Genomic DNA, 27,334 nt, shown 5'->3' with positions numbered 1-27,334 from the left:
TCTGGATTTACGAGCACACTCCGGCACTCCAGATTGAATTTACGAACACCCCCGAAATCATAAAATGTTTAGCTAGTCATTTGTTATGATAGCAAGATTAACTAATAGTGATTAAGTATGTAGTATACAGTATGTTAGTATGGGTATTCGAACACAGCTTTAGTCTAGATGTTCTTCTCCATTTCTCACCAGACTGGTGTCTCTGCCTATAGAGTCGTGAGTGAGTTTCTTGTCTTGTGGAGGCACAGGATCAAATCCCCCTATTTTGGAATAGTTTTCTTTGAAACACTGGCTACATTATATTTCAAACTTTTAAATAATGAGTTTCTATAAACAGACTGTTCAGTCTTTTATTTAACACCCTAAATCATGCAATTGAGCCACTGTCATTTTTAAATGTTTTGTTTGTAACAAAAGATCTAGTTTCGAAGTAACATTACCACGTTATCATTGATGTTTGATCACATGCTTTTTCAAACCATGTGTTGCAAAATGTAGGAGATCCCACTAATTTCTCCCTGGTGAAGGTGCTTTTTTTGAAGCAAAGTCTCTTTCAAGCACTGACCTCTACTGAACACCTTAATTACACATTTAGTTAATGTCTTCCAGCTTGTAGAGACTGAATGGCTCAGCAGGTAGGGACAGGGATCTGGATCAGATATCAGCATAGGCACATGATAGGCACTAGATTGAATCCTGGCTATGGTTGGACAAATGTTTATCTGTGAAACCACGCTATCTTCCTGTTGTTGTTTAAATAACTTGTTTTATTTAGTGTAGCCTGTGATAATCTTTTTTCTCTTCGGCATCCTAAATAATATCACAGATGCTTTTGAAAAAATTGTGAATTGGAGGCAAAAAGGATGTGAACTAACAAAAACACCTATCCATTGCGCCACAACGTTTTGATGGATTCATTGGGAAAACATTTCTACATTAACATTGAACATGCTGATATTTATTCCTGACCAGAAGTTGTCCCTAATGTACACTGTGTTAAACGCTCAGAGTAATGAACCATTTCTCAACACTATTTGGTGAAAGCCCCAAAGGGTTCTGAAAGCCTCGGTTTCCCATCACTAGTGGACAACCCATGAATGTCTTTGAGAAACCTTCCTAAAACCACCTGTTTCGTCTCGGTTGTTGTTACTGACCAGTGGTGGTCGGTGCCATTTAAGATAAGGGAGGATGATTTGATTTTTTATGAATATGGCCTTATTTATATTACAGCATATCAGGTGACTGCAATTCATATTCCATTCACCCAGCTCAATGTAACATTGATAGGTTTAGGCTACAACATTATACTAGAGTTTTCCCTGTACCCATCATGAGGTTGCTACAGCCTAGCAGGTCGAGAGAGTTTTGAGTAATCAAGGTGACAGACAGACACATGGACAGACAGTGACACATTCATTACCACGTTGCATACTCTTGCCTGCATCTAGCTGATCTAGGGTGTAATAATTAGTCCAACAGTTGCAAATGAGAGTTTCTATTGGACAAATTCAATCTCTGTTTTGTTCCATTTGCTTCCGTTTAAGAAACGTTTTTCAACAGAATCTGCTAAAACCCCTGGATCACACGCAAACACAGTTCACTTTCATAGCAGCCACATACAAACAGCTCGTTGTATATATAATTCCTTCTTGCATCTATTTATGCGCTCTCTTCCTCTCACCTTTTCCCTTTGCTTGTGGACTTCTGTGCGCAACAGCGAACAAACCTTTTCAAGCCAAACCTTCATATCATGACCACTAACCACGACACACAGCATACATCAATTGTCAAGTCATAGTCAACATAGCTACTAGAACTAACGTGTTAGTAAGCCCACTACAATCATGCAGTACAGTGATAAGTCAACAGCAAGCAGTTTAGCAGTTACACTGGCGAGCCCCGGTGACAACAAATTAATAAAGCCAAAAGCTTACCTTGACTTGGAAGACCAGTGTTGGATAGCCATAGTCAGCTTGCTAAAATAGCACCCTTCTCTGTTTGAGCTGGGTGTTTGAGTAGGCTAAATTAGCTAGCTGCATTTGATGCTAGCTAAGTAAGTGAAGGTGAAAAAAATATATACTATGAAATATAGATAATTCTCTCTCACTCTCTCTCTCTTGCTTCATCGTTTTGGAATAAATTAATTTGCTCAATAACTATTGTCTTTCTCTTTCTTTGAGTGAACTATTTACCACAATTTATGCTGAAAATGATAACTTCTTTAATCTTTCACAATTTTTTTTTTTTTAATGAAATTCACTGAGGAGGATAGACCTCTCCTTCCTCCTTTGAGGAGCCTCCACTATCAGTGACTCTGTTAGTTACCTCTTCTGTTTGAGCACCAATTTTTGTTATTTCTTGTTAGGGAACATAGCATTACCATGGAGAAGAGATATCAATCACAACTACATGTTCATGTGATTTCATTAAATCACCTGACTGTTTGGATATAATGAATAAAAGAGAACAATAAACATTCAATAATTAGTTGTCACCGTGTTAACCACAACTAACATGCTGGATTTCTGTTTAGGGGTCAGTGATCTAAAATGAGTCTGGGGCCCTGCTTCAAAAATGAGTCTCCCTGGGGAACATGACACCAAAGCTAAGAGGTGAGATGAACATTTAAAAAAAAATTGGGGTTGGTGACTGTAACTGGTTTGGTTGGTGACTGTAACTGGTTTGGTTGGTGACTGTAACTGGTTTGGTTGGTGACTGTAACTGGTTTGGTTGGTGACTGTAACTGGTTTGGTTGGTGGCTGCGTTGGTGACTGTAACTGGTTTGGTTGGTGGCTGCGTTGGTGACTGTAACTGGTTTGGTTGGTGACTGTGTTGGTGACTGTAACTGGTTTGGTTGGTGACTGTAACTGGTTTGGTTGGTGACTGTAACTGGTTTGGTTGGTGACTGTGTTGGTGACTGTAACTGGTTTGGTTGGTGACTGCGTTGGTGACTGTAACTGGTTTGGTTGGTGGCTGCGTTGGTGACTGTAACTGGTTTGGTTGGTGGCTGCGTTGGTGACTGTAACTGGTTTGGTTGGTGGCTGTAACTGGTTTGGTTGGTGGTTTGGTTGGTGGCGTTGGTGACTGTAACTGGTTTGGTTGGTGGCTGTGTTGGTGACTGTAACTGGTTTGGTTGGTGGCTGCGTTGGTGACTGTAACTGGTTTGGACTGTTGGTGACTGTAACTGGTTTGGTTGGTGGCTGCGTTGGTGACTGTAACTGGTTTGGTTGGTGGCTGCGTTGGTGACTGTAACTGGTTTGGGTGGCTGTGTTGGTGACTGTAACTGGTTTGGCTGCGTTGGTGACTGTAACTGGTTTGGTTGGTGGCTGCGTTGGTGACTGTAACTGGTTTGGTTGGTGGCTGTGTTGGTGACTGTAACTGGTTTGGTTGGTGGCTGCGTTGGTGACTGTAACTGGTTTGGTTGGTGACTGTGTTGGTGACTGTAACTGGTTTGGTTGGTGGCTGCGTTGGTGACTGTAACTGGTTTGGTTGGTGACTGTGTTGGTGACTGTAACTGGTTTGGTTGGTGGCTGCGTTGGTGACTGTAACTGGTTTGGTTGGTGACTGTGTTGGTGACTGTAACTGGTTTGGTTGGTGACTGTAACTGGTTTGGTTGGTGACTGTAACTGGTTTGGTTGGTGACTGTGTTGGTGACTGTAACTGGTTTGGTTGGTGACTGTAACTGGTTTGGTTGGTGACTGTAACTGGTTTGGTTGGTGACTGTGTTGGTGACTGTAACTGGTTTGGTTGGTGACTGTAACTGGTTTGGTTGGTGACTAACTGGTTTGGTTGGTGACTGCGTTGGTGACTGTAACTGGTTTGGTTGGTGACTGTAACTGTGCTGCTGGCAACAATTTAATTATCATTTTTTGCCAACGTTTACAGAGCGTTACGACATTGGTCAGTTATTGTGTTGAGCGTTACGACATTGGTCAGTTATTGTGTTGAGCGTTAGGAAATTGGTCAGTTATTGTGTTGAGCGTTAGGAAATTGGTCAGTTATTGTGTTGAGCGTTACGACATTGGTCAGTTATTGTGTTGAGCGTTACGACATTGGTCAGTTATTGTGTTGAGCGTTAGGAAATTGGTCAGTTATTGTGTTGAGCGTTAGGAAATTGGTCAGTTATTGTGTTGAGCGTTAGGAAATTGGTCAGTTATTGTGTTGAGCGTTAGGAAATTGGTCAGTTATTGTGTTGAGCGTTACGACATTGGTCAGTTATTGTGTTGAGCGTTAGGAAATTGGTCAGTTATTGTGTTGAGCGTTAGGAAATTGGTCAGTTATTGTGTTGAGCGTTACGACATTGGTCAGTTATTGTGTTGAGCGTTAGGAAATTGGGCAGTTATTGTGTTGAGCGTTAGGAAATTGGGCAGTTATTGTGTTGAGCGTTAGGAAATTGGTCAGTTATTGTGTTGAGCGTTAGGAAATTGGTCAGTTATTCTTCCCTCTGGCTCACTGAGACGAGAGCACTCTAATAGTTTAAAACCATCTGCTATAATTTTCTCTCTAAACAGTTATTCAAGAAGATCGAAATTCGTAGGCTATTTGTGATTGAGAGCAATCAAATAATTGGCATGCAGATGCAGTTTCCCTGGTAAAACATGAATAATGACAGTGATGATGGCCTTGTGATTAGCTATGTCTAACTTGGTGTCTAAGGGTATTAGAAATATAAAAACAAATTAAGAAATGTTATTGTGGGCATAGGCAGACGTTGCAATTGGAGGATGCATTTTATGCGTCTTCTATAACAGGGCTCTCCAATCCTGTTCCTGGAGAGCTACCATCCTGTAGGTTTTAATTCCAACTCAAAACTATCCCACCTGATTCAAATAATTAGTTGGTTTGTAAGATTAATCAGGTTAGCTACAATTGGGGTTGGAGTGAATCACTACAGGAGGGGAGCGTGTCACGAATCCCGCTTCCTGAGTCTGTGTTTGCCTGTGTTTCTGTCCTGGAGTGTGTTTCCGGTGTCCTGGAACGCACCCTGTCTGGTTGCCGGGCGAATTAGCTTGTTGGGAGATCGATGTTCACCTGCACCTGTATCCCATCAGTAATCTGCACACCTGTCCTGATCATCACCTCTCCCCTTCAAAAGCTCTGACCTGACACCTTCTTCCTACTCTCTTTGTCCTGGTCTGCTTCTGGGTTCGATTTTGAAAGTACGTGACAGAACGATCCGGCCAAGGATGAACCCAGCGGACCTGGACTCCGTTTGCCATGCCATTACCCAGCAGGGGAAGACATTGGGACAACACAAGACGGCGCTACAGGAGATAGCGGGTTCAATCCAGAATTTATCTGCTAGCTTGACACAAATCCAGGATCAGCTTAGTTTGCCGGCGATTCATTCACCACCTGTTTCACCCATCTCACCTGCCGTGTCTGGTGCGGTTTCCTTCCGTGAGCCCAAGGTTCCGACACCGGAGAAGTACGAGGGAGATCTGGGAGGATGCCGTTCATTTCTTTTACAGTGTGGGTTAGTTTTTGATCTGCAGCCCTACTCTTACACCACAGATAAGGCTAGGATAGCTTTTGTTATTGAGCTGCTGCGTGGTAGAGCTCTGGAATGGGCTTCAGCTGTTTGGGAACGACGGGACACATGCATGACGTCATACCAGGGTTTCACGGCAGAGATGAGAAAGCTTTTTGACCATCCAGTCCGAGGTAAGGACGCAGCTAAACGTTTGTTCTCTCTTCGCCAAGGAGCTCGCAGTGTGGCAGACTTTGTGATGGAATTCAGGACATTGGCTGTGGAGAGTGGTTGGAATGAGGAATCACTACAAGCGTTTTTTTACCAGGGGTTGTCGGAGCAACTCAAGGACGAGCTGATCTCCTATCCAGAGCCTAGTGACCTAGATAGTTTGGTCACCTTAGCTATTCGGGTAGATAATAGAGTCCGAGAGAGAAGGAGGGAGAAGCAGTGGGGTCCATCTAATCAATCTGAGACTCGGTTACCATTCGGGTCAGGAAGTGGACCAGAACGGGTTGATCATTTTCCCTCACACGGGATTAGTGGAGGAGTCCTGCCGTCAGATCCTGAACCTATGCAAGTGGGGCGGCACGGGTTAACTAAGGACGAGCGCCAACGTAGACGTGAGACCAACAGCTGCCTCTACTGTGGTAGCTCGGGACATTACATCTCCGCTTGTCCACAGCGGGGGGGGGGGGGGGGGGTACTGTCACGAATCCCGCTTCCTGAGTCTGTGTTTGCCTGTGTTTCTGTCCTGGAGTGTGTTTCCGGTGTCCTGGAACGCACCCTGTCTGGTTGCCGGGCGAATTAGCTTGTTGGGAGATCGATGTTCACCCGCACCTGTATCCCATCAGTAATCTGCACACCTGTCCTGATCATCACCTCTCCCCTTCAAAAGCTCTGACCTGACACCTTCTTCCTACTCTCTTTGTCCTGGTCTGCTTCTGGGTTGGATTTTGAAAGTACGTGACAGAGCGCTGCAGAAACAGGGTTGGATGGGCTGGCTATTCAAAAAAAAACACCCGAAAACAGTACAATCAAACAATGGGTCCATAACCTGACACACACCAGGACAGATGTGCACAAACACTTACAATAAACAAACACTGACAAAGACATGAGGGGGAACATAGGGTTAAATTCACAACATGTAATTGATGGGATTGGAACCAGGTGTGATGGAAGACAAGACAAAACCAAAGGAAAATGAAAAGAGGATCAGCGATGGCTAGAAGGTCGGGGACTTCGACCGCAGAACGCCGCCCGAACAAGGAGAGGAACCAACTTCGGCGGAAGTCGTGACAATTACTGTTCTCTGATTTTGTCACGTTCGTTGAATGGAGGAGACCAAGGCGCAGCGTGATATGAATACATGTTATATTTTAATAAAGACGGACATTAAACAAACTACAAAAACAACCAAACAAACGTGAAGCTTTACTATAAATGTGCAGACACAGGCAACTAGACATAGACAATAACCCACGAAATACCCAAAGAAGATGGCAACGATAAACAGCTGCCTCTAATTGAGAACCAATCTAGGCAACTATAGACATACATAAACACCTAGATAGTAAACACCCCCATAAACATACAAAGTCCCTAGACAGTACAAAACACATACATCACCCATGTCACACAGGGTGTGACAGATTTTTATTTATTTTTATCAATCATTCAATCCAATTTAATTATAAAGCTCTTCTTACATCAGCTGATATCTCAAAGTGCTGTATAGAAACCCAGACTAAAACCCCAAACAGCAAGCAATGCAGGTGTAGAAGCACGGTGACTAGGAAAAACTCCCTGGAAAGGCCAGCACCTAGGAAGAAACCTAGAGAGGAACCAGGCTATGAGGGGTGGCCAGTCCTCTTCTGGCTGTGCCGGGTGGAGATTATAACAGAACATGGCCAATATGTTAAAATGTTCATAGATGACCAGCAGGGTCAAATAATAATAATCACAGTGGTTGTAGAGGGTGCAACAGGTCAGCACCTCAGGAGTAGATGTCAGTTGGATTTTCATAGCCAATCATTCAGACTATCTCTACCAAACCTGCCGTCTCTAGAGAGTTTAAAACGGCAGGTCTGGGACAGGTAGCACGTCCGGTGAACAAATCAGGGTTCCATAGAACATTTGAAACCAGCTGGACTGGGGACAGCAAGGAGTCATCAAGACAGGTAGTACTGAGGCATGTTCCTAGGGCTCAGGTCCTCCAAGTGAGAGAGAGAGAGAGAGAAAGAGAGAAAAAGTGAGAGAGAATTAGAAAGAGCATACTAAAATTCACACAGGACACCGGATAAGACAGGAGAAATAATTCAAATATAACAGACTGACCCTAGCCCCCCGACACATAAACTACTGCAGCATAAATACTGGAGGCTGAGACAGGAAGGGTCAGGAGACATTGTGGCCCCGTCTGACAATACCCCGGACAGGGCCAAACAGGTAGTATATTTTTATTTATTTTTTATTTCACCTTTATTTAACCAGGTAGGCTAGTTGAGAACAAGTTCTCATTTACAATTGCGACCTGGCCAAGATAAAGCAAAGCAGTTCGACACATACAACAACACAGAGTTGCACATGGAGTAAATCAAACATACAGTCAATAATACAGTAGAAAAATAAGTCTATATACGATGTGAGCAAATGAGGTGAGATAAGGGAGGTAAAGGCAAAAAAAAGGCCATGGTGGCGAAGTAAATACAATATAGCAAGTAAAACACTGGAATGGTAGATTTGCAGTGGAAGAATGTGCAAAGTAGAAATTAAAATAAATGGGGTGCAAAGGAGCAAAATAAATAAATACAGTAGGGAAAAAGGTAGTTGTTTGGGCTAAATTATAGGTGGGCTATGTACAGGTGTAATCTGTGAGCTGCTCTGACAGCTGGTGCTTAAAGCTAGTGAGGGAGATAAGTGTTTCCAGTTTCAGAGATTTTTGTAGTTCATTCCAGTCATTGGCAGCAGAGAACTGGAAGGAGAGGCGGCCAAAGGAAGAATTGGTTTTGGGGGTGACCAGATAGTGTAGTGGCCAATCAGTTCAAAAACATGACACGACCAGAGAACTTTTGAATTCAATGATAGACTTTTAATACACCCTCGTATCAGAAAGCCAGAGAGCTCCGCAGGACCCAAAAGGGACCCACAGAACACACCCTTTTCCAGAGCCCTGGCCCCAGTATTTATCCACATATGAGCCCATCCCATATGTAAATTACGTTACATTCCAATCTGTGCGCCCTGCTTGTTCAGCTCAATAACCCCCACATCTGCTTCCAGTCAGATTATATGATGTCAAGACCCTTCCTTTGACCTAAAGATAATATACACCCCCCTTCCTGTGGCCTGTGCTCAGACCCTGTAATTAACCCTGTGTCCCTATTGTATGTGTCTCATTTAGCTTTAGGGTTCCCATCTGTTCATATGGTTTGTCCAAAGACAAACAGACTTGTGTTTCCCCTGTGAAGTGACCGATGCCTGCAATCCATCAGTTAGTCATTTGGCTGACCCCGTCCTTAGGCAACCTCTTTGATCCTTGTATGTTCAGCTGGTCTAAGCGTCTATGTGTCTGCATTCTTAGTGTCCCCTATGGCCTTTAACTTCTTCCTGCCCTATACAATAAAAATGCATTTAACCAGAACAAGGAATGAACCCATAACTGTACCTTTTCTCTTTTGTTATCAAATCATGTATATAATTCTACCACAATAGATATACCTGCTGGAGCGCGTGCTACAGGTGGGTGATGCTATGGTGACCAGCGAGCTGAGATAAGGGGGACTTTACCTAGCAGGGTCTTGTAGATGACATGGAGCCAGTGGGTTTGGCGGCGGATATGTAGTGAGGGCCAGCCAATGAGAGCGTACAGGTCGCAGTGGTGGGTAGTATATGGGGCTTTGGTGACAAAACGGATGGCTATTTTGTAAATGACATCGCCGAAGTTGAGGATCGGTAGGATGGTCAGTTTTACGAGGGTGTGTTTGGCAGCATGATTGAAGGATAATTTGTTGCAAAATAGGAAGCCAATTCTAGATTTAACTTTGGATTGGAGATGTTTGATGTGAGTCTGGAAGGAGAGTTTACAGTCTAACCAGACACCTAGGTATTTGTAGTTGTCCACATATTCTAAGTCAGAGCCGCCCAGAGTAGTGATGCTGGACGGGCGGGCAGGTGCAGGCAGAGATCGGTTGAAGAGCATACATTTAGATAAACTTGTATTTAAGAGTAGTTGGAGGCCACGGAAGGAGAGTTGTATGGCATTGAAGCTCGTCTGGAGGGTTGTTAACACAGTGTCCAAATAAGGTCCAGAAGTGATATGCGATATGTGGTTGTCTCACCTAGATAGCTTAAGATAAATGCACTTACAGATGCCATATCTTAATTTCACATAATTTCTCACATCAGGAAAATAATCCTACAGCATCAGGAAATTATAATTCATAAACAAATGTAGGGGTTGGTACATTTTTCAATAGTGCAAATCAAGTTTGACATTTGGTAAATGGAAATGACAAACTATAGAAGCCTATTTAAAGCCTGATAGCGATTGAAATTAGGCTTACGGGTGTTTTTAAAATGCATTTTTTATACAACAGCCCAATATGTAATATACGTTCCCCACGCATCACGCAGAGAGAACGGTTGTGTCGTGTGTCGTTGGAGCATGTCGTTATTTAGAGGATGTATAGAAAGGGAGTGCTGCTCCTGGATCAGATTTCTCTATTCAAATCTTTCCTTAACATTATACTTATTTCACAATACTGATGACGGCTCTGCTCCTAGAGAGATAATACTACAATCGGCTGGAAATATTGAGGCGGCTTATTCTAATGCTTACCCAATAAAAATGCAATAAATCACAGATTTGACACAACATTGCACACGTTAGGCTACACGTCATGAAATATATTGAGACAAATTACTGACCGTAGTCTACAAGTAGCAAAATAAAACTTTTTTGATTGAAAATGAAATATATTTCAAAATGATTGAAATAGGCCTGTAGCCAACTGGTTAAATTTTAATGCAGACATCGCGGTTTTCATTTGAAGCATAATTTTATATTTTGCTTGTTTGTATCAATTACGAAGACATTGGCAATTTTGTTCCGAAGCTATCAGCGGTCACAGAGAGACCAAGGTTCTAACGATAAACTTTTCGGGAAACCGGACCCAGGATAAGAATATTTGCTAAATGACTAAATTGTCAAATGTAAATGTTTTAAAAACAGATCTCATATTACTGTACAGAATTATTATTAAAAAAAATATATATATTATTGTCACAAAGAAGTACTGTAGTACGTCTGGGTCAAATGTCAAATGTAACGAATAACAATTTATTACATGAGAGTGTCTATGAGAGTGAGGCAGATGTATAATATATAAAATATATTTTAAACAAATATGATGACATAGTGAAGAAAACACACCAATTGCTTTCATAATTTCTTTAAACAATAAGATCAAATGTACTACTCAACTCCAGCCACTTTAATAATGGGAATTGATGGGAAATGATGTAAAATATATCACTAGCCACTTTAAACAATGCTACCTAATATAATGTTTACTTACCCTACATTATTCATCTCATATGTATACGTATATACTGTACTCTAGATCATCTACTGCATCTTTATGTAATACATGTATCACTAGCCACTTTAACTATGCCACTTTGTTTACATACTCATCTCATATGTATATACTGTACTCGATACCATCTACTGTATCTTGCCTATGCTGCTCTGTACCATCACTCATTCATATATCTTATGTACATATTCTTTATCCCCTTATACTTGTGTGTATAAGACAGTAGTTTTGGAATTGTTAGTTAGATTACTTGTTGGTTATTACTGCATTGTCGGAACTAGAAGCACAAGCATTTCGCTACACTCGCATTAACATCTGCTAACCATGTGTATATGACAAATAAAATTTGATTTGATTTGATTTGATACTGGCATTTCCCAAAAATTTATATATATCATTTTGGAAGGAAACGTTTCTCATGTTTCTCCATCTGAGCTTAGAGTAAATGAGATTCCTAATGTTTGTCTCTGTTGTGTTGAAGTCCAATCAAGCAGGAGAGACCAGCCTCCCCTGTACCCAGCTGTGTGTTCATGAAGAGTGACTGTTCTATGCTTGAACCTATAACGTTTAGAGAGGGAGACTTTTCTACTGAACAAAGGTAAGAAGAACTCATGGGTCATGGTCAGTGAGTTAAACAACACTGTCTCTAGGCATTTCTGCTCTTCCATTTTCCCATTTATTTTTGTGGTGTTCATAATCCATAGGCTAATCCTTTTTTCAATTTTCATAGCCTTAAAACAATATTTAACAAACACAACATTCCCTGTCTGTGTGATTCTTAGTCCAGAACTCCCACAAGGCTTTGAGAGTCAGAGGGAGGATGAGGAAGTGGTGAATGCTGAAGATGAGAAGCAGGAGAGCAGTGCCATAGAGAGGGACATTTCTGACACACTGGAGAAAAGTAAAATCTGTCTGCCTCATGTTGAATGCTGTTTTGTAACAAACATTTAAAAGCTGTAGCTAAAGTACAGATAAAGTAGCTGTGTAACTCAATGATATTGTAGAAGCCTTAACACCCAGTGACCTAATCAAATAACAGGAGGGATGTGTTGTGTTGATTCATTTAGTCAGAAAAGAGGAGAGATGAGAGATAGACAGAGACACAACATTAATGATAATATCAATAATACAAATATACTCTGTCACTCCAGTGTGCAATGATTATGAAAACACTTAAACATTTATACAGTCAGTTAAGAGAAGAAAATATTATAATGTACAACTTTATAACACATTCCTACAATACTGTAGGCAATAAAACAGACGTATTATTAATATCCTCTGTGTTATTTCTAGATTCAGATGATCTTACTGTGATTTGTCAACGTGAACTCAAACTTAATCTAAAGAAGAAGTTTCAATGTGTATTTGAGGGGATCGCTCAACAAGGAAACCCAACACTTCTCAATAAGATCTACACAGAGCTCTACATCACAGAGGGTGGAACAGGAGAGGTCAATAATGAACATGAGCTGAGACAGATTGAGACAACAACCAGGAAACAAGCAAGACCAGAGACTGCAATCAAATGTAATGACATCTTCAAACCCTTAACTGGACAAGACAAACATATCAGAACTGTGCTGACAAAGGGAGTCGCTGGCATTGGAAAAACAGTCTCTGTGCAGAAGTTCATTCTGGACTGGGCTGAAGGAAAAGCAAATCAGGATGTCCAATTTGTTTTTTCATTCCCTTTTCGGGAGTTGAATTTGATGAAAGAGGAAAAACACAATTTGATTGAACTTCTCAATCACTTCTCAACGGAAACTAAAGAATCAAGAATCTCCAACTATGACAGGTACAAAGTTCTGTTCATCTTTGATGGTCTGGATGAGTGTCGACTGCCCCTAGACTTCCAGAAAAACAAGATCTGTTGTGACGTCACAGAGTCAACCTCAGTGGATGTTCTGCTGACAAATCTCATCAAGGGAAATCTGCTTCCCGCTGCTCTCCTCTGGATAACTACCCGACCTTCAGCAGCCAATCAGATCCCTTCAGGGTGTGTTGACCAGGTGACAGAGGTACGAGGGTTCAATGACCCACAGAAGGAGGAGTACTTCCGGAAGAGATTCAGTGATGATGAGGACCTGGCCAGCAGTATCATCTCACACATAAAGACATCAAGGAGCCTCCACATCATGTGCCACATTCCAGTCTTCTGTTGGATTTCTGCAATAGTCCTTGAACACATGCTGAAGCATAAGAGAGAAGAGATGCCCAAGACTCTGACTGAGATGTACACACACCTTGTGGTGTTTCATACCAAACAGAAGAATGAAAAGTATCTTGGGAAAGAAGAGACAGGTCCACACTGGAATCAAGAGAGCATTCTGTCACTGGGAAAACTAGCTTTTCAACAGCTTGTGAAGGGCAATCTGATTTTCTATGAAGAAGACCTGAAGGAGGCTGGCATTGATGTCAATGAAGCCTCAGTGTACTCAGGATTGTGCACACAGCTCTTTAAAGAGGAATGTGGGCTGTACCAGGACAAGGTGTACTGCTTTGTGCATCTGAGCATTCAAGAGTTTCTGGCTGCTCTATATGTATTCCTCTCATTCATCAACAACAACGAGAATCTAATGGCCAAACCACAATCAACATCCAGCAACTTTCTTGCTCTGTTCAGAGACAGGCGTGAAGTTACTTTCTACAAGAGTGTTGTGGATAAAGCCTTACAAAGTGAGACGGGAAACCTGGACCTTTTCCTCCGCTTCCTTCTGGGCCTCTCACTGGAGTCCAATCAGAAGCACTTACGAGGTCTACTGACAAAGACAAGAAGCAGCTCACAGAGCCATGAAGAAACAGTCAAGTACATCAAGGAGAAGATCAGGGAGAATCCCTCTCCAGAGAGGTGCATCAATCTGTTCCACTGTCTGAATGAACTGAATGACCATTCTCTAGTGGATGAAATCCAAAGATATCTGAGCTCAGGAAGTCACTCTAGAGGCAAACTGTCACCTGCACAGTGGTCAGCTCTGGTCTTTGTGTTGCTGACTTCAGAAAAGGAGCTGGATGTGTTTGACCTGAAGAAATACTCCAGATCAGAGGAAGGTCTTCTGAGGCTGCTCCCAGTGGTCAAAGCATCCAGAGCTGCTCTGTGAGTACATCAAATTACATTTAGGAATAAATATTTACTTCAGAGAAAAATATGTATTATTGATAAACTGAATCAATGCATTGATGTTCACATTAGTATAACATTGTGCACATAACATTCTAGGAGACTGAAGATGAATCTATATGTTTTTTAAGAGACTAAACCTAATGCCATTGTCCTTCTACACTACTTAAATGAACAGTGTGTTTGTGAAATCATGATGTTCTCTCTGTCAGGCTGTCAGGCTGTGGAGTCACAGAGAAAAGTTGTGCTTCTCTGGCTTCTGAAGTTCTGAAGTCAAACTCCTCATACCTGAGAGAGCTGGATCTGAGTAACAATGACCTGAAGGATTCAGGAGTGAAGCTGCTCTCTGTTGGACTGGGGAATCCCCACTGTAAACTGGAGACTCTGAGGTCAGTAAATAATGTACTGTATGTATAATGTATTGTGTTATTTTTAAGTCCCTTTTATTATAAATAAGAATATAATGTGTTTCTCAACATTTCCATATGTAATATAGATGCTACCATGATTGTAGCCTTCCTCAGGGAATCGTGAATAATTATGAGTGAGAAAATGACAGATGCACAAATATCATACACCCAAAAAATGCTAACCTCCCCCTTTATTGTAATGTTGAGAGGTTAGCTGTCTTGGGGGTATGATATTTGTGTTTCTAACTTTCTCATTCATCATTATTCACAATTAATTCAGGACTATCCATAATCATGGTAGCATCCACAATAATGTAGAAGTGTTTAGAAACATATTCTATTCTTATTTATAATAAAAATGACTCCAAAATAACACAATACATTATTCACCATTCATTTATACTGGGCACAAAATAATCTGAAACACAACCAAAACAAACAGCAAATGCATCCAACCAGTTTGTAGAGTCACAAGCTTGATGTAATAGTTGCATGCTAGGAATATGTCATTTTCTAAACAGATCAACCTATATGGATGAAAAAAGCCTCAAATGAAAGATAGTCTGCACGTCAGCATCACAGTCATTGTATCATTTCAAATCCAAAGTGCTGGAGTACAGAGCCAAAACAACAACACATGTGTCACTGTCCCAATTTTGTCAGGTTTTATTATTTTTGGGAGGCAAAAGTTAGAATTCTTCATCCACTTTGACATTAGTGTGTTTCGTGTAGATCATTGACAAAAAATGTTTTTTATTTTTATCCCACTTTGTAACACAACAAAATGTGGAAAAAGTCATAGGGGTGAATCATTTCTGAATGCACTGTATCAGGTTTAAGGACACTGATATATCTAAAAGTCTTTTCACCACCAAAGAATAGCAGTGTGATTTAAAAAAAAAGTTTTACTCCTTGCAGGCTGTCAGGCTGTCTAGTCACAGAAGCAGGCTGTGCTTCTCTGGTCTCAGATCTGAAGTCAAACTCCTCACACCTGAGCGAGCTGGATCTGAGTAACAATGACCTGAAGGATTCAGGAGTGAAGATGCTTTCTGCTGGGCTGGGAAATCCCCACTGTAAACTGGAGACTCTGAGGTCAGTATTCCTATTCCTAGTCAACAAGTGATAACTGTTCACCAGATCCTCAACAGGCACACACAGTCCACACCATACAGTATGTGTTTGGACAGTGAAGCTCACAGTTTTAAATGTGTTGCTCTGCTCCAGCATTTTGGATTTGATATGTTTCATATTAGGCGACAGTACATAATGTCCGTTTTTATTTGAGGGTATTTATACATCTGTTTTACCGATTAGAAATGAATCACTTTATATATCTAGTCCTCCCATTTGGAGAAGTTGTAATTATTTGGACAAATTCATTTAGTCAAAAGTTTAGTATTTGGTCCCATACTCTTTCCCTGCAGTCATCCGGCGCCGACAGAGATGGCCGCCTCGCTTCACGTTCCTAGGAATCTATGCAGTATTTTGTTTCTTTACGTGTTATTTCTTACATTGTTACCCCAGGAAATCTTAGGTTTTATTACATAGAGTCGGGAGGAACTACTGGATATAAGAGCAACGTCAACTCACCATCATTACGACCAGGAATACGACTTTCCCGAAGTGGATCCTGTGTTTTGCCCACCACCGGGACAATGGATCGGATCCCAGCCGGCGACCCAATACAACGACGCCGTAAAAGGGGCAGACGAAGCGGTCTTCTGGTCAGGCTCCGGAGACAGGCACATCGCGCACCACTCCCTAGCATACTACTCGCCAATGTCCAGTCTCTTGACAACAAGGTAGAAGAAATCCGAGCAAGGGTAGCATTCCAGAGGGACATCAGAGACTGTAACTTTCTTTGCTTCACGGAAACATGGCTCACTCGAGACACGCTATCGGAGTCGGTACAGCCAGCTGGTTTCTTCACGCATCGCGCTGACAGAAACAAGCATCTTTCTGGTAAGAAGAAGGACGGGGGTGTATGCCTTATGATTAACGAGACGTGGTGTGATCATAACAACATACAGGAACTCAAGTCCTTCTGTTCACCTGACTTAGAATTCCTCACAATCAAATGTCGACCACATTATCAACCAAGAGAATTCTCTCCGATTATAATCACAGCCCCCCAAGCAGACACATCAATGGCCCTGAACAAACTTTATTTGACTCTGTGTAAACTGGAAACCACATATCCTGAGGCTGCATTCATTGTAGCTGGGGATTTTAACAAGGCTAATCTGAAAACAAGACTCCCTAAATTCTATCAGCATATCGATTGTGCTACCAGGACTGGTAAAACCCTTGATCATTGTTATTCGAACTTCCGCAACGCATATAAGGCCCTCCCCCACCCTCCTTTCGGAAAAGCTGACCACGACTCCATTTTGTTGCTCCCTGCCTATGGACAGAAATTAAAACAGGAAGCTCCCGTGCTCAGGTCTGTTCAACGGTGGTCCGACCAATCTGATTCCGGGCTTCAAGATTGCTTCGATCACGTGGATTGGGATATGTTCCGCATTGAGTCAAACAACAACATTGACAAATACGTTGATTCGGTGAGCGAGTTCATTAGCAAGTGCATTGGCAATGTTGTACCCACAGCAACTATTAAAACATTCCCAAACCAGAAACTGTGGATTGAAGGCAGCATTCGTGCAAAACTGAAAGCGCGCGAACCACTGCTTTTAACCAGGGCAAGGTGACCGGAAACATGACCGAATACAAACAGTGTAGCTATTCCCTCCGCAAGGCAATCAAACAAGCTAAGCGTCAGTATTGAGACAACGTAGAGTCGCAATTCAACGGCTCAGACACAAGAGGTATGTGGCAGGGTCTACAGTCAATCACGGATTACAAAAAGAAAACCAGCCCCATCGCGGACCAGGATGTCTTGCTCCCAGACAGACTAAACAACTTCTTTGCTCGCTTTGAGGACAATACAGTGCCACTGACATGGCCCGCTACCAAAACCTGTGGACTCTCCTTCACTGCAGCCGACGTGAGTAAAACATTTAAACGTGTTAACCTTCGCAAGGCTGCAGGCCCAGACGGCATCCCGAGCCACGTCCTCAGAACATGCGCAGACCAGCTGGCTGGGGTGTTTACGGACAATTTCAATCAATCCTTATCCCAGTCTGCTGTTCCCACATGCTTCAAGAGGGCCACCATTGTTCCCGTTCCCAAAAAAGCTAAGGTAACTGAGCTAAACGACTACCGCCCCATAGCACTCACTCCTGTCAACATGAAGTGCTTTGAGAGACTAGTCAAGGACCATATCACCTCCCCCCTACCTGACACCCTCGACCCACTCCAATTTGCTTACCGCCCAAATAGGTCCACAGACGACACAATCGCAACCACACTGCACACTGCCCTAACCCATCTGGACAAGAGGAATACCTATGTGAGAATGCTGTTCATCGAGCTCAGCATTTAACGTCAACATAGTACCCTCCAAACTCGTCATCAAACCTGAGACCCTGGGTCTCGACCCCACCCTGTGCAACTGGGTACTGGACTTCCTGACGGGCCGCCCCCAGGTGGTGAGGGTAGGTAACAACATCTCCACCCCACTGATCCTCAACACTAGGGCCCCACAAGGGTGCGTTCTGAGCCCTCCCCTGCACTCCCTGTTCACCCATGACTGCGTGGCCATGCACACCTCCAACTCAATCATCAAGTTTGCAGACGACACGACAGTGGTAGGCTTGACTACCAACAACGACGAGACGGCCTACAGGGAGGAGGTGAGGGCCCTCAGAGTGTGGTGTCAGGAAAATAACTTCACACTCAACGTCAACAAAACAAAGGAGATGATCATGGACTTCAGGAAACAGCAGCGGGAGCACCCCCATATCCACATCGACGGGACAGTAATGGAGAGGGTAGTACGTTTTAAGTTCCTCGGCGTACACATCACGGACTGAATTGGTCCACCCACACAGACAGCGTGGTGAAGAAGGTGCAGGAGGCTGAAGAAATTCAGCTTGTCACCACAAGCACTCACAAACTTCTACAGATACACAATCGAGAGCATCCTGTCGGGCTGTATCACCGCCTGGTACGGAACTGCTCCGCCCACAACCGTAAGGCTCTTCTAAGGGTAGTGAGGTCTGCACAACGCATCACCGGGGGGCAAACTACCTGCCCTCCAGGACACCTACACCACCCGATGTTACAGGAAGGCCATAAAGATCATCAAGGACATCAACCACCCGAGCCACTGCCTGTTCACCCCGCTATCATCCAGAAGGCGAGGTCAGTACAGGTGCACCGAGAGACTGAAAAACAGCTTCTATCTCAAGGCCATCAGACTGTTAAACAGCCACCACTAACATTGAGTGGCTGCTGCCAACATACTGACTCAACTCCAGCCACTTTAATAATGGAAAAATTGATGTAAAAATGTATCACTAGACTCTTTAAACAATGCCATTTAATATAATGTTTACATACCCTACATTACTCATCTCATATGTATATACTGTACTCGATACCATCTACGGCATCTTGCCTATGTCGTTCTGTACCATCACTTATTCATATATCTTTATGTACATATTCTTCCTCCCTTTACACGGGTGTGTATAAGGTAGTTGTTGTGAAATTGTTAGTTAGATTACTCGTTGGTTATTACTGCATTGTCGGAACTAGAAGCACAAGCATTTCGCTACACTCGCATTAACATCTGCTAACCATGTGTATGTGACCATGTGTATTTGATTTGATTTTGATTTTACATCAAGCTTGTGACTCTACAACCTTGTTGAATTTTCTGTTTGATTTGGTGTTAAATGAACAGTGTGTTTGTAAAATCATGATGACCTCTTTGTCAGGCTGTCAGGCTGTGGAGTCACTGAGGAAGGCTGTGCTTCTCTGGTCTCAGCTCTGAAGTCAAACCCCTCACATCTGAGAGAGTTGGATCTGAGTAACAATGACCTGAAGGATTCAGGAGTGAAGATGCTCTCTGCTGGACTGGGGAATCCCCACTGTAAATTGGATACTCTGAGGTCAGTTAATTAATAATGTATGTACAGTGTATTGGGAAAGTATTCAGACCCCTTGACCTTTTCAACATTTTGTCACGTGACAGACTTATTAAAAATGATCATCAATCTATGTACAATACCCAATAATGACAAAGCGGAAACAGGTTTTTAGAAATTTTTGCAAAAGTAGTAAAAATAAAAACAGAAATACCTCACATCACTATTCAGACCATTTGCTATGAGACTCGAAATTGATCTAAAATGTATCCTGTTTCCATTAATCATCCTTGAGATGTTTCTAAAACTTGATTGGAGTCCACCTGTGGTAAATTCAATTGATTGGACATGATTTGGAAAGGCACACACCTTTCTATATAAGGTCCCACAATTGACAGTGCATGTCAGAGCAAAAACCAAGCCATGAGGTCAAAGGAATTGTCCGTAGAGTTTTGAGACAGGATTGTGTTGAGGCACAGATCTGGGGAAGGCTACCAAACAATTTCTGCAACATTGAAGGTCCCTAAAACACAGTGGCCTTCATAATTTTTAAATTGAAGAAGTTTGGAACCAGCAAGGCTCTCCCTCATGCTGGCCGCCCGGCCAAATTGATCGGAGGAGAAGGGCCTTGGTCAGGGAGGGGACCAAGAATCCGATGGTCAGTCTTACAGAGCTCTAGGGTTCCTCTGTGGAGATGGGAGAAACGTCCAGAAGGACAACCATCTCTGCAGCACTCCACCAATCATGCCTTTATGGTAGTGGCCAGAGGGAAGCCACTCCTCAGTAAAAGGCTCATGAAATCCTGCTTGAAATTTGCCAAAAGGCACCTAAAAACTCTCAGACCATGACAATTAAGATTATCTGGCCTGATGAAACCAAGATTGAACTCTTTGGCCTGAATGCCAAGTGTTACATCTGGAGGAAACCTGATACCATCCCTATGATAAAGCATGGTGGTGGCAATATCAAGCTGTGGGGTTGTTTTTCTGCGGCAGGGACTGGGAGTCTAGTCAGGATCGAGGGAAAGATGAACAGAACAAAGTACAGAAAGATCCTTGATGAAAACCTCAGGACCTCAGCCTTGTGTGAAGGTCACCTTCCAACAGGGCAAAGACTGTAATCACACAGCCAAGACAACGCAGGAGTGGCTTTGGAACAAGTCTCTGAATGACCTTGAGGGGCCCCGCCAGAGCCCAGAACCCTTGAACCCTTCGGAACATACAGCTTTCCTCTGTGACGAGACAGCGTGACAGCCTGAAAAGAGTCAAATCATATTAAAATCACAATGCTTTTCTTGTATTTAATCAATTTTGGAATAAGGCTGTAACATAACAAAATGTGAAAAAGGGAAGGGGTCTGAATACTTTCCCAATGCACTGTATAATTAATTGTGTTCTTTTATATTTTATTGTAAATAAGAAAATAATATGTTTCTAAACAATTCTACTTTCAATTTAGATGCTACCATGATTATGTGAATCGTGAATAATGATAGATCGTTGCCAAAAAATGACAATTAAATCCATTTTAATCCCACTTTGTGGACACAACAAAGTCAAAGGGGTGAACACTTTCTGAAGGCAGGTTTCAGGACACTGATATATCTGAACATGTTGTTCAAATATACCGCCACTCTATTTTCAACACCAAAGAAAAGCACTTGTGATTTTAATATGATTTGACTCTTTTCAGGCTGTCACGCTGTCTCGTCACAGAGGAAAGCTGTACTTCTCTGGTCTCAGCTCTGAGGTCAAACCCCTCACACCTGAGAGAGCTGGACCTGAGCTACAATCACCCAGGAGACTCAGGAGTCAGACTGCTCTCTGCTGGACTGGAGGATCCACACTGCAGACTGGAGAAACTCTGGTATGTAGAGGGTTTTCATCAATGTTCATATCAGACATGTTTGAGTTATTAGGCTAGTTAAGACAAACATTCTTACCACCCCTTGGACATTGTTATATGCTGACTGTGTGTGTGTCTGTGTGTGTCTGTGTGTTTGCGTGTGTGTACGTGTGTGTGTGTGTGTGTGTGCGTGTGTGTGAGTTCACGTGTATCACTCAATGACTGTTCTTCTGCTTACCACTACAGTGTGGAACATGGTGGAGAGTACACAATGAAACCTGGGCTTAGAAAATGTGAGTGTTGACTTGTGTGAAGAATATGACTAAGAATAAGTCTTAGTTCAAATTCATTCAAAGTTAAAGACCACCATCATTACTTACATGGTCATATTAAATATAAGCTGTAGTTCAACAGAAGCAGAAATCAGAGACACCAAAGTTTAGAAAGAGTTGCTTTGACAATGTGTATGGCGTGTTCGTGTTACATAAGAAATGTGTGTGTGTGTGTTCATGCATGCATATGTGTGTGTCAAGTTACCTTACTTTATCCTGTAGATACATAGAAACATCTACATTAAATTAATTAGTGAAAAGTGAGTTCTAATGTGAATGATGAGGATTTCTAATATTGTGTCTGGTGTCATCCATCAGATGCCTGTGATCTCACAATGGACCCAAACACAGTAAACAGACTCCTCTCTCTGTCTGAGGAGAACAGAAAGGTGACATGGAGGAGAGAGGAGCAGCCGTATCCTGATCACACAGATAGATTTGAGGACAGGGAACAGGTGCTGTGTAGAGAGGGTCTGACTGGGTGCTGTTACTGGGAGGTAGAGTGGAGTGGAAAAGGGGCTGTTATAGGAGTGACATATAAAGGAATCAGCAGGAGAGGAGAGGGTAATGACTGTGTCATTGGATTCAATGACAGGTCTTGGAGTCTACAATGCTCTGACAACAGTTACCATGCAAGGCACAATGATAATCTCACTACAATAGCCATCCCCTCCTCCAGCTCCCACAGAGTAGGAGTGTATCTGAACTGGCCAGCCGGCACTCTGTCCTTTTACAGAGTCTCCTCTGACACACTGACCCACCTGTACACATTCCACACCTCATTCACTGAGCCCCTCTATCCAGGGTTTAGGGTTTGGTATGACTCCTCAGTGTCCCTGTGTCAGGTGTTCCCTGTGTCAAACACAACATGATGTTTCACTCTTAATTCTGGTCATGTTCAGGTAGACACACTGGAGCAACAATGTAGAATATCTCTCTAGTGTGTAAACATATGATTGTAAATATTCATGAATACACCATTGAAGTTGACAGACATTGTCAACTAGAGTCAGTCATTAATAGAATGAATCACCACACTGTGTTGTAAAAACTGTTTTCATTTAGAAATCACTGATCTTGTTGTTATTGGACTTCTTGGTGTTTGTAAATATTGTTGTCTGTAGAATGTTAATTTGTCAAATTCTTGACACAACAATCTTGTTTTTGTTTAAACTCAATTCCACTGAAAGAAATATACATGTGCCAGATGTGACTAATAAAGTTAATCAACCAGATGGAAGAAGAGAGGTGTAAATGTTTTAATATTGATCAGAATATGACAGTACAGTAATAGATGGAAGAAGAGAGGTGTAAATGTTTTAATATTGATCAGAATATGACAGTACAGTAATAGATGGAAGAAGAGAGGTGTAAATGTTTTAATATTGATCAGTACAGTACAGTAATAGATTGAAGAAGAGAGGTGTAAATGTTTTAATATTGATCACAATATGACAGTACAGTAATAGATTGAAGAAGAGAGGTGTAAATGTTTTAATATTGATCACAATATGACAGTACAGTAATAGATTGAAGAAGAGAGGTGGAAATGTTTTAATATTGATCACAATATGACAGTACAGTAATAGATGGAAGAAGAGAGGTGTAAATGTTTTAATATTGATCACAATATGACAGTACAGTAATAGATTGAAGAAGAGAGGTGTAAATGTTTTAATATTGATCACAATATGACAGTACAGTAATAGATGGAAGAAGAGAGGTGTAAATGTTTTAATATTGATCACAATATGACAGTACAGTAATAGATGGAAGAGAGGTGTAAATGTTTTAATATTGATCACAATATGACAGTACATGGAGTACAGTAATAGGGGTTCAGTACATAGAAATGGAACTCATTCAGTTGAAAAATAAGCTTTTATGATCACACACACACAGACCTTAACAGTGTAAAATGTCAACTTCAATGAGGTCGTAGCTGTATCTTAGTAGTGTGTTTTCAGTGAATCTCCTTTCTCTGTCATCTCTGGCACAACACCCTCTGTGAGGTCAGAAACATTCAGGGGAAATGGAAAGAGATCATGTGACGTGATTTCCTCTTTTGGACATTAACAAAGCAACACTCCATCTGAACTACTCCACATTTACTGGATTGGTTCAACAGGACCGAAGAGAACCTCCCCACCAGTTCATTTTGTCACATAAAGACCAGCAAGACAGAAACGCCGCTCTGGCAATTATTTTATGCCTGCTAGGTTACTAGTTGTCTACAATGACGACTCCTGCGTAAGCTCACACCCTTGTGACGTTGCACGCAAGCAGCTTCAGGAAGTGATACTGTACATTTAGTAATCACATTATAATATCCACTATTCTGTCATCATACACCGAGCAAACTATAAATGCAAGATGTAAAGTGTTGGTCCCATGTTTTATGAGCTGAAATAAAAGATCCCAGAAATGAACAAAAAAGTTATTTCTCTCAAATGTTGTGCACAAATTTGTTTACATCCCTGTTAGTGAGCATTTCTCTTTTGCCAAGGAGAGGTGTGGCATAACAATGTAGCTGATTAAACACCATGATAATTACATAGGTGCACCTTGTGCTGGGGACAATAGAAGGCCAATCTAAAATGTACAGTTTTGTCACATGGCACAACGCGACAGATGTCTCAAGTTTTGAGGGAGTGTGCAATTGGCATGCTGACTGCAGGAATGTCCACCAGAGCTGTTATGAGAGAATTTAATGTTCATTTCTCATAAGCCGCCTCCAACATTGTTTTAGAGAATAAAGCAGTACGTCCAGCTGGCCTCACAACCACAGACCGCATGTAACAACGCCAACCAAGGACCTCTACATCCGGCTTCTTCACCTGCAGGATCAGCTGACACCATCCATCCGGACAACTGATGAAACGGTGGGATTGCACAACCAAAGAATTTCTGCACAAACTGTCAGAGACCGTCTCAGGGAAGCTCATCTGCGTGCCCGTCGTCCTCACCAGGGTCATGACCTGACTGCAGTTCGGAGTCGTAACCGACTTCAGTGGGCAAATGCTCACAGATGGCCACTGGCACGCTGGAGAAGTGTGCTCTTCAGGGATTAATCCCGGTTTCAACTGTACCGGGCAGATGACAGACATGGCATCGTGTGGACGAGTGGTTTGCTGATGTTAAAATGTTGTAAACAGAGTGCCCCATGGAGGCGGTGGGGTTATGTTATGTGCAGGCATAAGCTATGAACAATGAACACATTTGCATTTTATCTGTGGCAATTTGAATGCACAGAGATACCGTGGCAAGATCCTGAGACCTGACGTGCCATTCATCTGCCGCCATCACCTCATGTTTCAGCATGATAATGCTTGGCCCCATGTCGCAAGGATCTGTACACAGTTCCTGGAAGCTGAAAATGTTCCAGTTCTTCCATGGCCTGCATCAGAGGTGCAACATTGGTTTTAGAAGGGGGAGGCACAAATATATATATTTTATATTTTTTCCCTAACCTCCCACCTCTCCCTAATTGGAGTAAAATAATGGACAACAACGCTTAGGCTTGTACTTCCAGCGTATACATACCAAATACATTTTATGGACACAGTGTATTTTACAATAGTTATCTTATTTAATAATTGGTCTCATCCTTCAGCTCCACTCAACCCCAATCTATCTCTGAACATCATCCAGTTTGGATTTTTAGCTGTAACGTGATGTTTCACAAAAGTTCTGAACCTTTCTATTCTCATAGATTCTATATATTGTACATTAAAAAATTTAAAAATTCTAAGAGTATTATTAGAAAATGGATTGATTGACTTTTAAATGATCCAGCAGTGCTATTTGCAGTGGGGAGTATAACTTGGCAGGGAGTCTGGAGGTCCTCCCATTTGTTGGTGCATCTAAAGCACATTTCCTGCATCTAATATGGCCCATGGAACTTCTAGCCGTCTATTTAGAACAACAAAAAGTAAGCAAAAATGCCAGGTCAAAAAGCTAAAAGATGATTAAATATGTTTGTGATTAATGAGACAACTAGATCCATGATCAATATTGTGTTGCAACTTTAACCACTAGCCTAACAAATTAACAACTCTTACAAATAAAGTGCAAAGACAAAGATTGTCTTTCTGACATCCTCTATATCACATTTCACCCAGACCGCCCAGCCTACACGCCCAACCCCCACCAGTCTGATCAGTAACTCAACTCTTTCCCATCTTCTTTTTATGTCTCAAGGGATTTGGAAAACAAAAGTTGAATGAAAGCACACATCCACCTACACATTAACACACAGAAACAGTACACCCTCTGTCATGGCAGTCGTCGGGGTGGAAATGACCGGACCAACGTGCAGCGTGATGAGCTTACATTTCTTTTATTTAGAATGTCGCCAACAAAACAAAAAAAACGACTGTGACACTCAACTTGGGCAATAATGCCATTAACAAAGTCAACTACCCACAATAACAAAAGAGAAAAAGGCTACCTAAGTATGATTCCCAATCAGAGACAACGATAGACCTGATTGAGAACCAGAAAAACATAAAGAAACTAGAATGCCCACCATAGTCACACCCTGGCCTAACCGAAATAGAGAATAAAATTCATATTGTAGGACTAATAGTACTGTAGAGTTATTTTTACTTGCACACAATATAGCTGAGTCACCCTGTCCTGCCCTTAGGGGTCCACAGCCCTGTAGCGCCCCAACCCAACACACCCCACTCAGCTTTAGGATCTTAGTGAAACATACAGTTGAAGTCAGAAGTTTACATATACCTTAGCCAAATACATTTAAAATCAGTTTTTCACAATTCCTGACATTTAATCCTAGTAAAAATTCCCTATCTTAGATCAATTAGGATCACCACTTTATTTTAAGAATGTGAAATGTCAGAATAATAGTAGAGAGAATGATTTATTTCAGCTTTTATTCCTTTCATCAAATTCCCAGTGGGTCAGAAGTTTACATACACTCAATTAGTATTTGGTAGCATTGCCTTTAAATTGTTTAACTTGGGTCAAACGTTTCTGGAGCCTTCCACAAGCTTCCCACAATAAGTTGGGTGAATTTTGGCAGATTCCTCCTGACAGAGCTGGTGTAACTGAATCAGGTTTGTAGGCCTTGATCGCACATACTTTTTCAGTTCTGCCCACAAATTTTCTATAGGACTGAGGTCAGGGCTTTGTGATGGCCACTCCAATACCTTGACTTTGTTGTCCTTAAGCCATTTTGCCACAACTTTGAAAGTATGCTTGGGGTCATTGTCCATTTGGAAGACCCATTTGCAACCAAGCTTTAACTTCCTGACTGATGTCTTGAGATGTTGCCTCAATATATCCACATGATTTTCCGTCCTCATGATGCCATCTATTTTGTGAAGTGCAGCAGTCCCTCCTGCAGCAAAGCACCCTCACAACACAATGCTGCCACCTCCGTGCATCAAGGTTGGGATGGTATTCTTCAGCTTGCAAGCATCCCCCTTTTTCCTCCAAACATAAAGATGTGTAGTTGCAAAGCGTAGTCTGGCTTTTTTATGGCGGTTTTGGAGCAGTGGCTTCTCACTTGCTGAGCAGCCTTTCAGGTTATGTCAATAT

General features: G+C 42.1%; 1 protein-coding gene across 1 annotated transcript; it reads left to right on the top strand.

The window, feature by feature from the left end:
- Window positions 1-2,531: 2,531 nt before the first annotated feature.
- LOC115125541 (NLR family CARD domain-containing protein 3-like) lies at window positions 2,532-22,973 on the top strand. The gene is made up of 10 exons (XM_029655063.2): window positions 2,532-2,612; window positions 11,555-11,671; window positions 11,856-11,974; window positions 12,370-14,170; window positions 14,407-14,583; window positions 15,523-15,696; window positions 19,446-19,619; window positions 21,288-21,461; window positions 21,687-21,733; window positions 22,091-22,973. Exons 1-10 carry the CDS (start codon window positions 2,575-2,577, stop codon window positions 22,642-22,644), a joined length of 3,375 nt encoding a protein of 1,124 aa, XP_029510923.1. The 5' UTR covers window positions 2,532-2,574; the 3' UTR covers window positions 22,645-22,973.
- The last annotated feature ends 4,361 nt before the right edge of the window (window positions 22,974-27,334 follow it).

The sequence above is a fragment of the Oncorhynchus nerka genome, linkage group LG26, assembly GCF_034236695.1.
Source record: "Oncorhynchus nerka isolate Pitt River linkage group LG26, Oner_Uvic_2.0, whole genome shotgun sequence".
NCBI lineage: Eukaryota > Metazoa > Chordata > Actinopteri > Salmoniformes > Salmonidae > Oncorhynchus > Oncorhynchus nerka.
The sequence above is the reverse complement of the archived record's forward strand: the minus strand, read 5'-3'. Positions and strand labels throughout refer to the sequence as shown.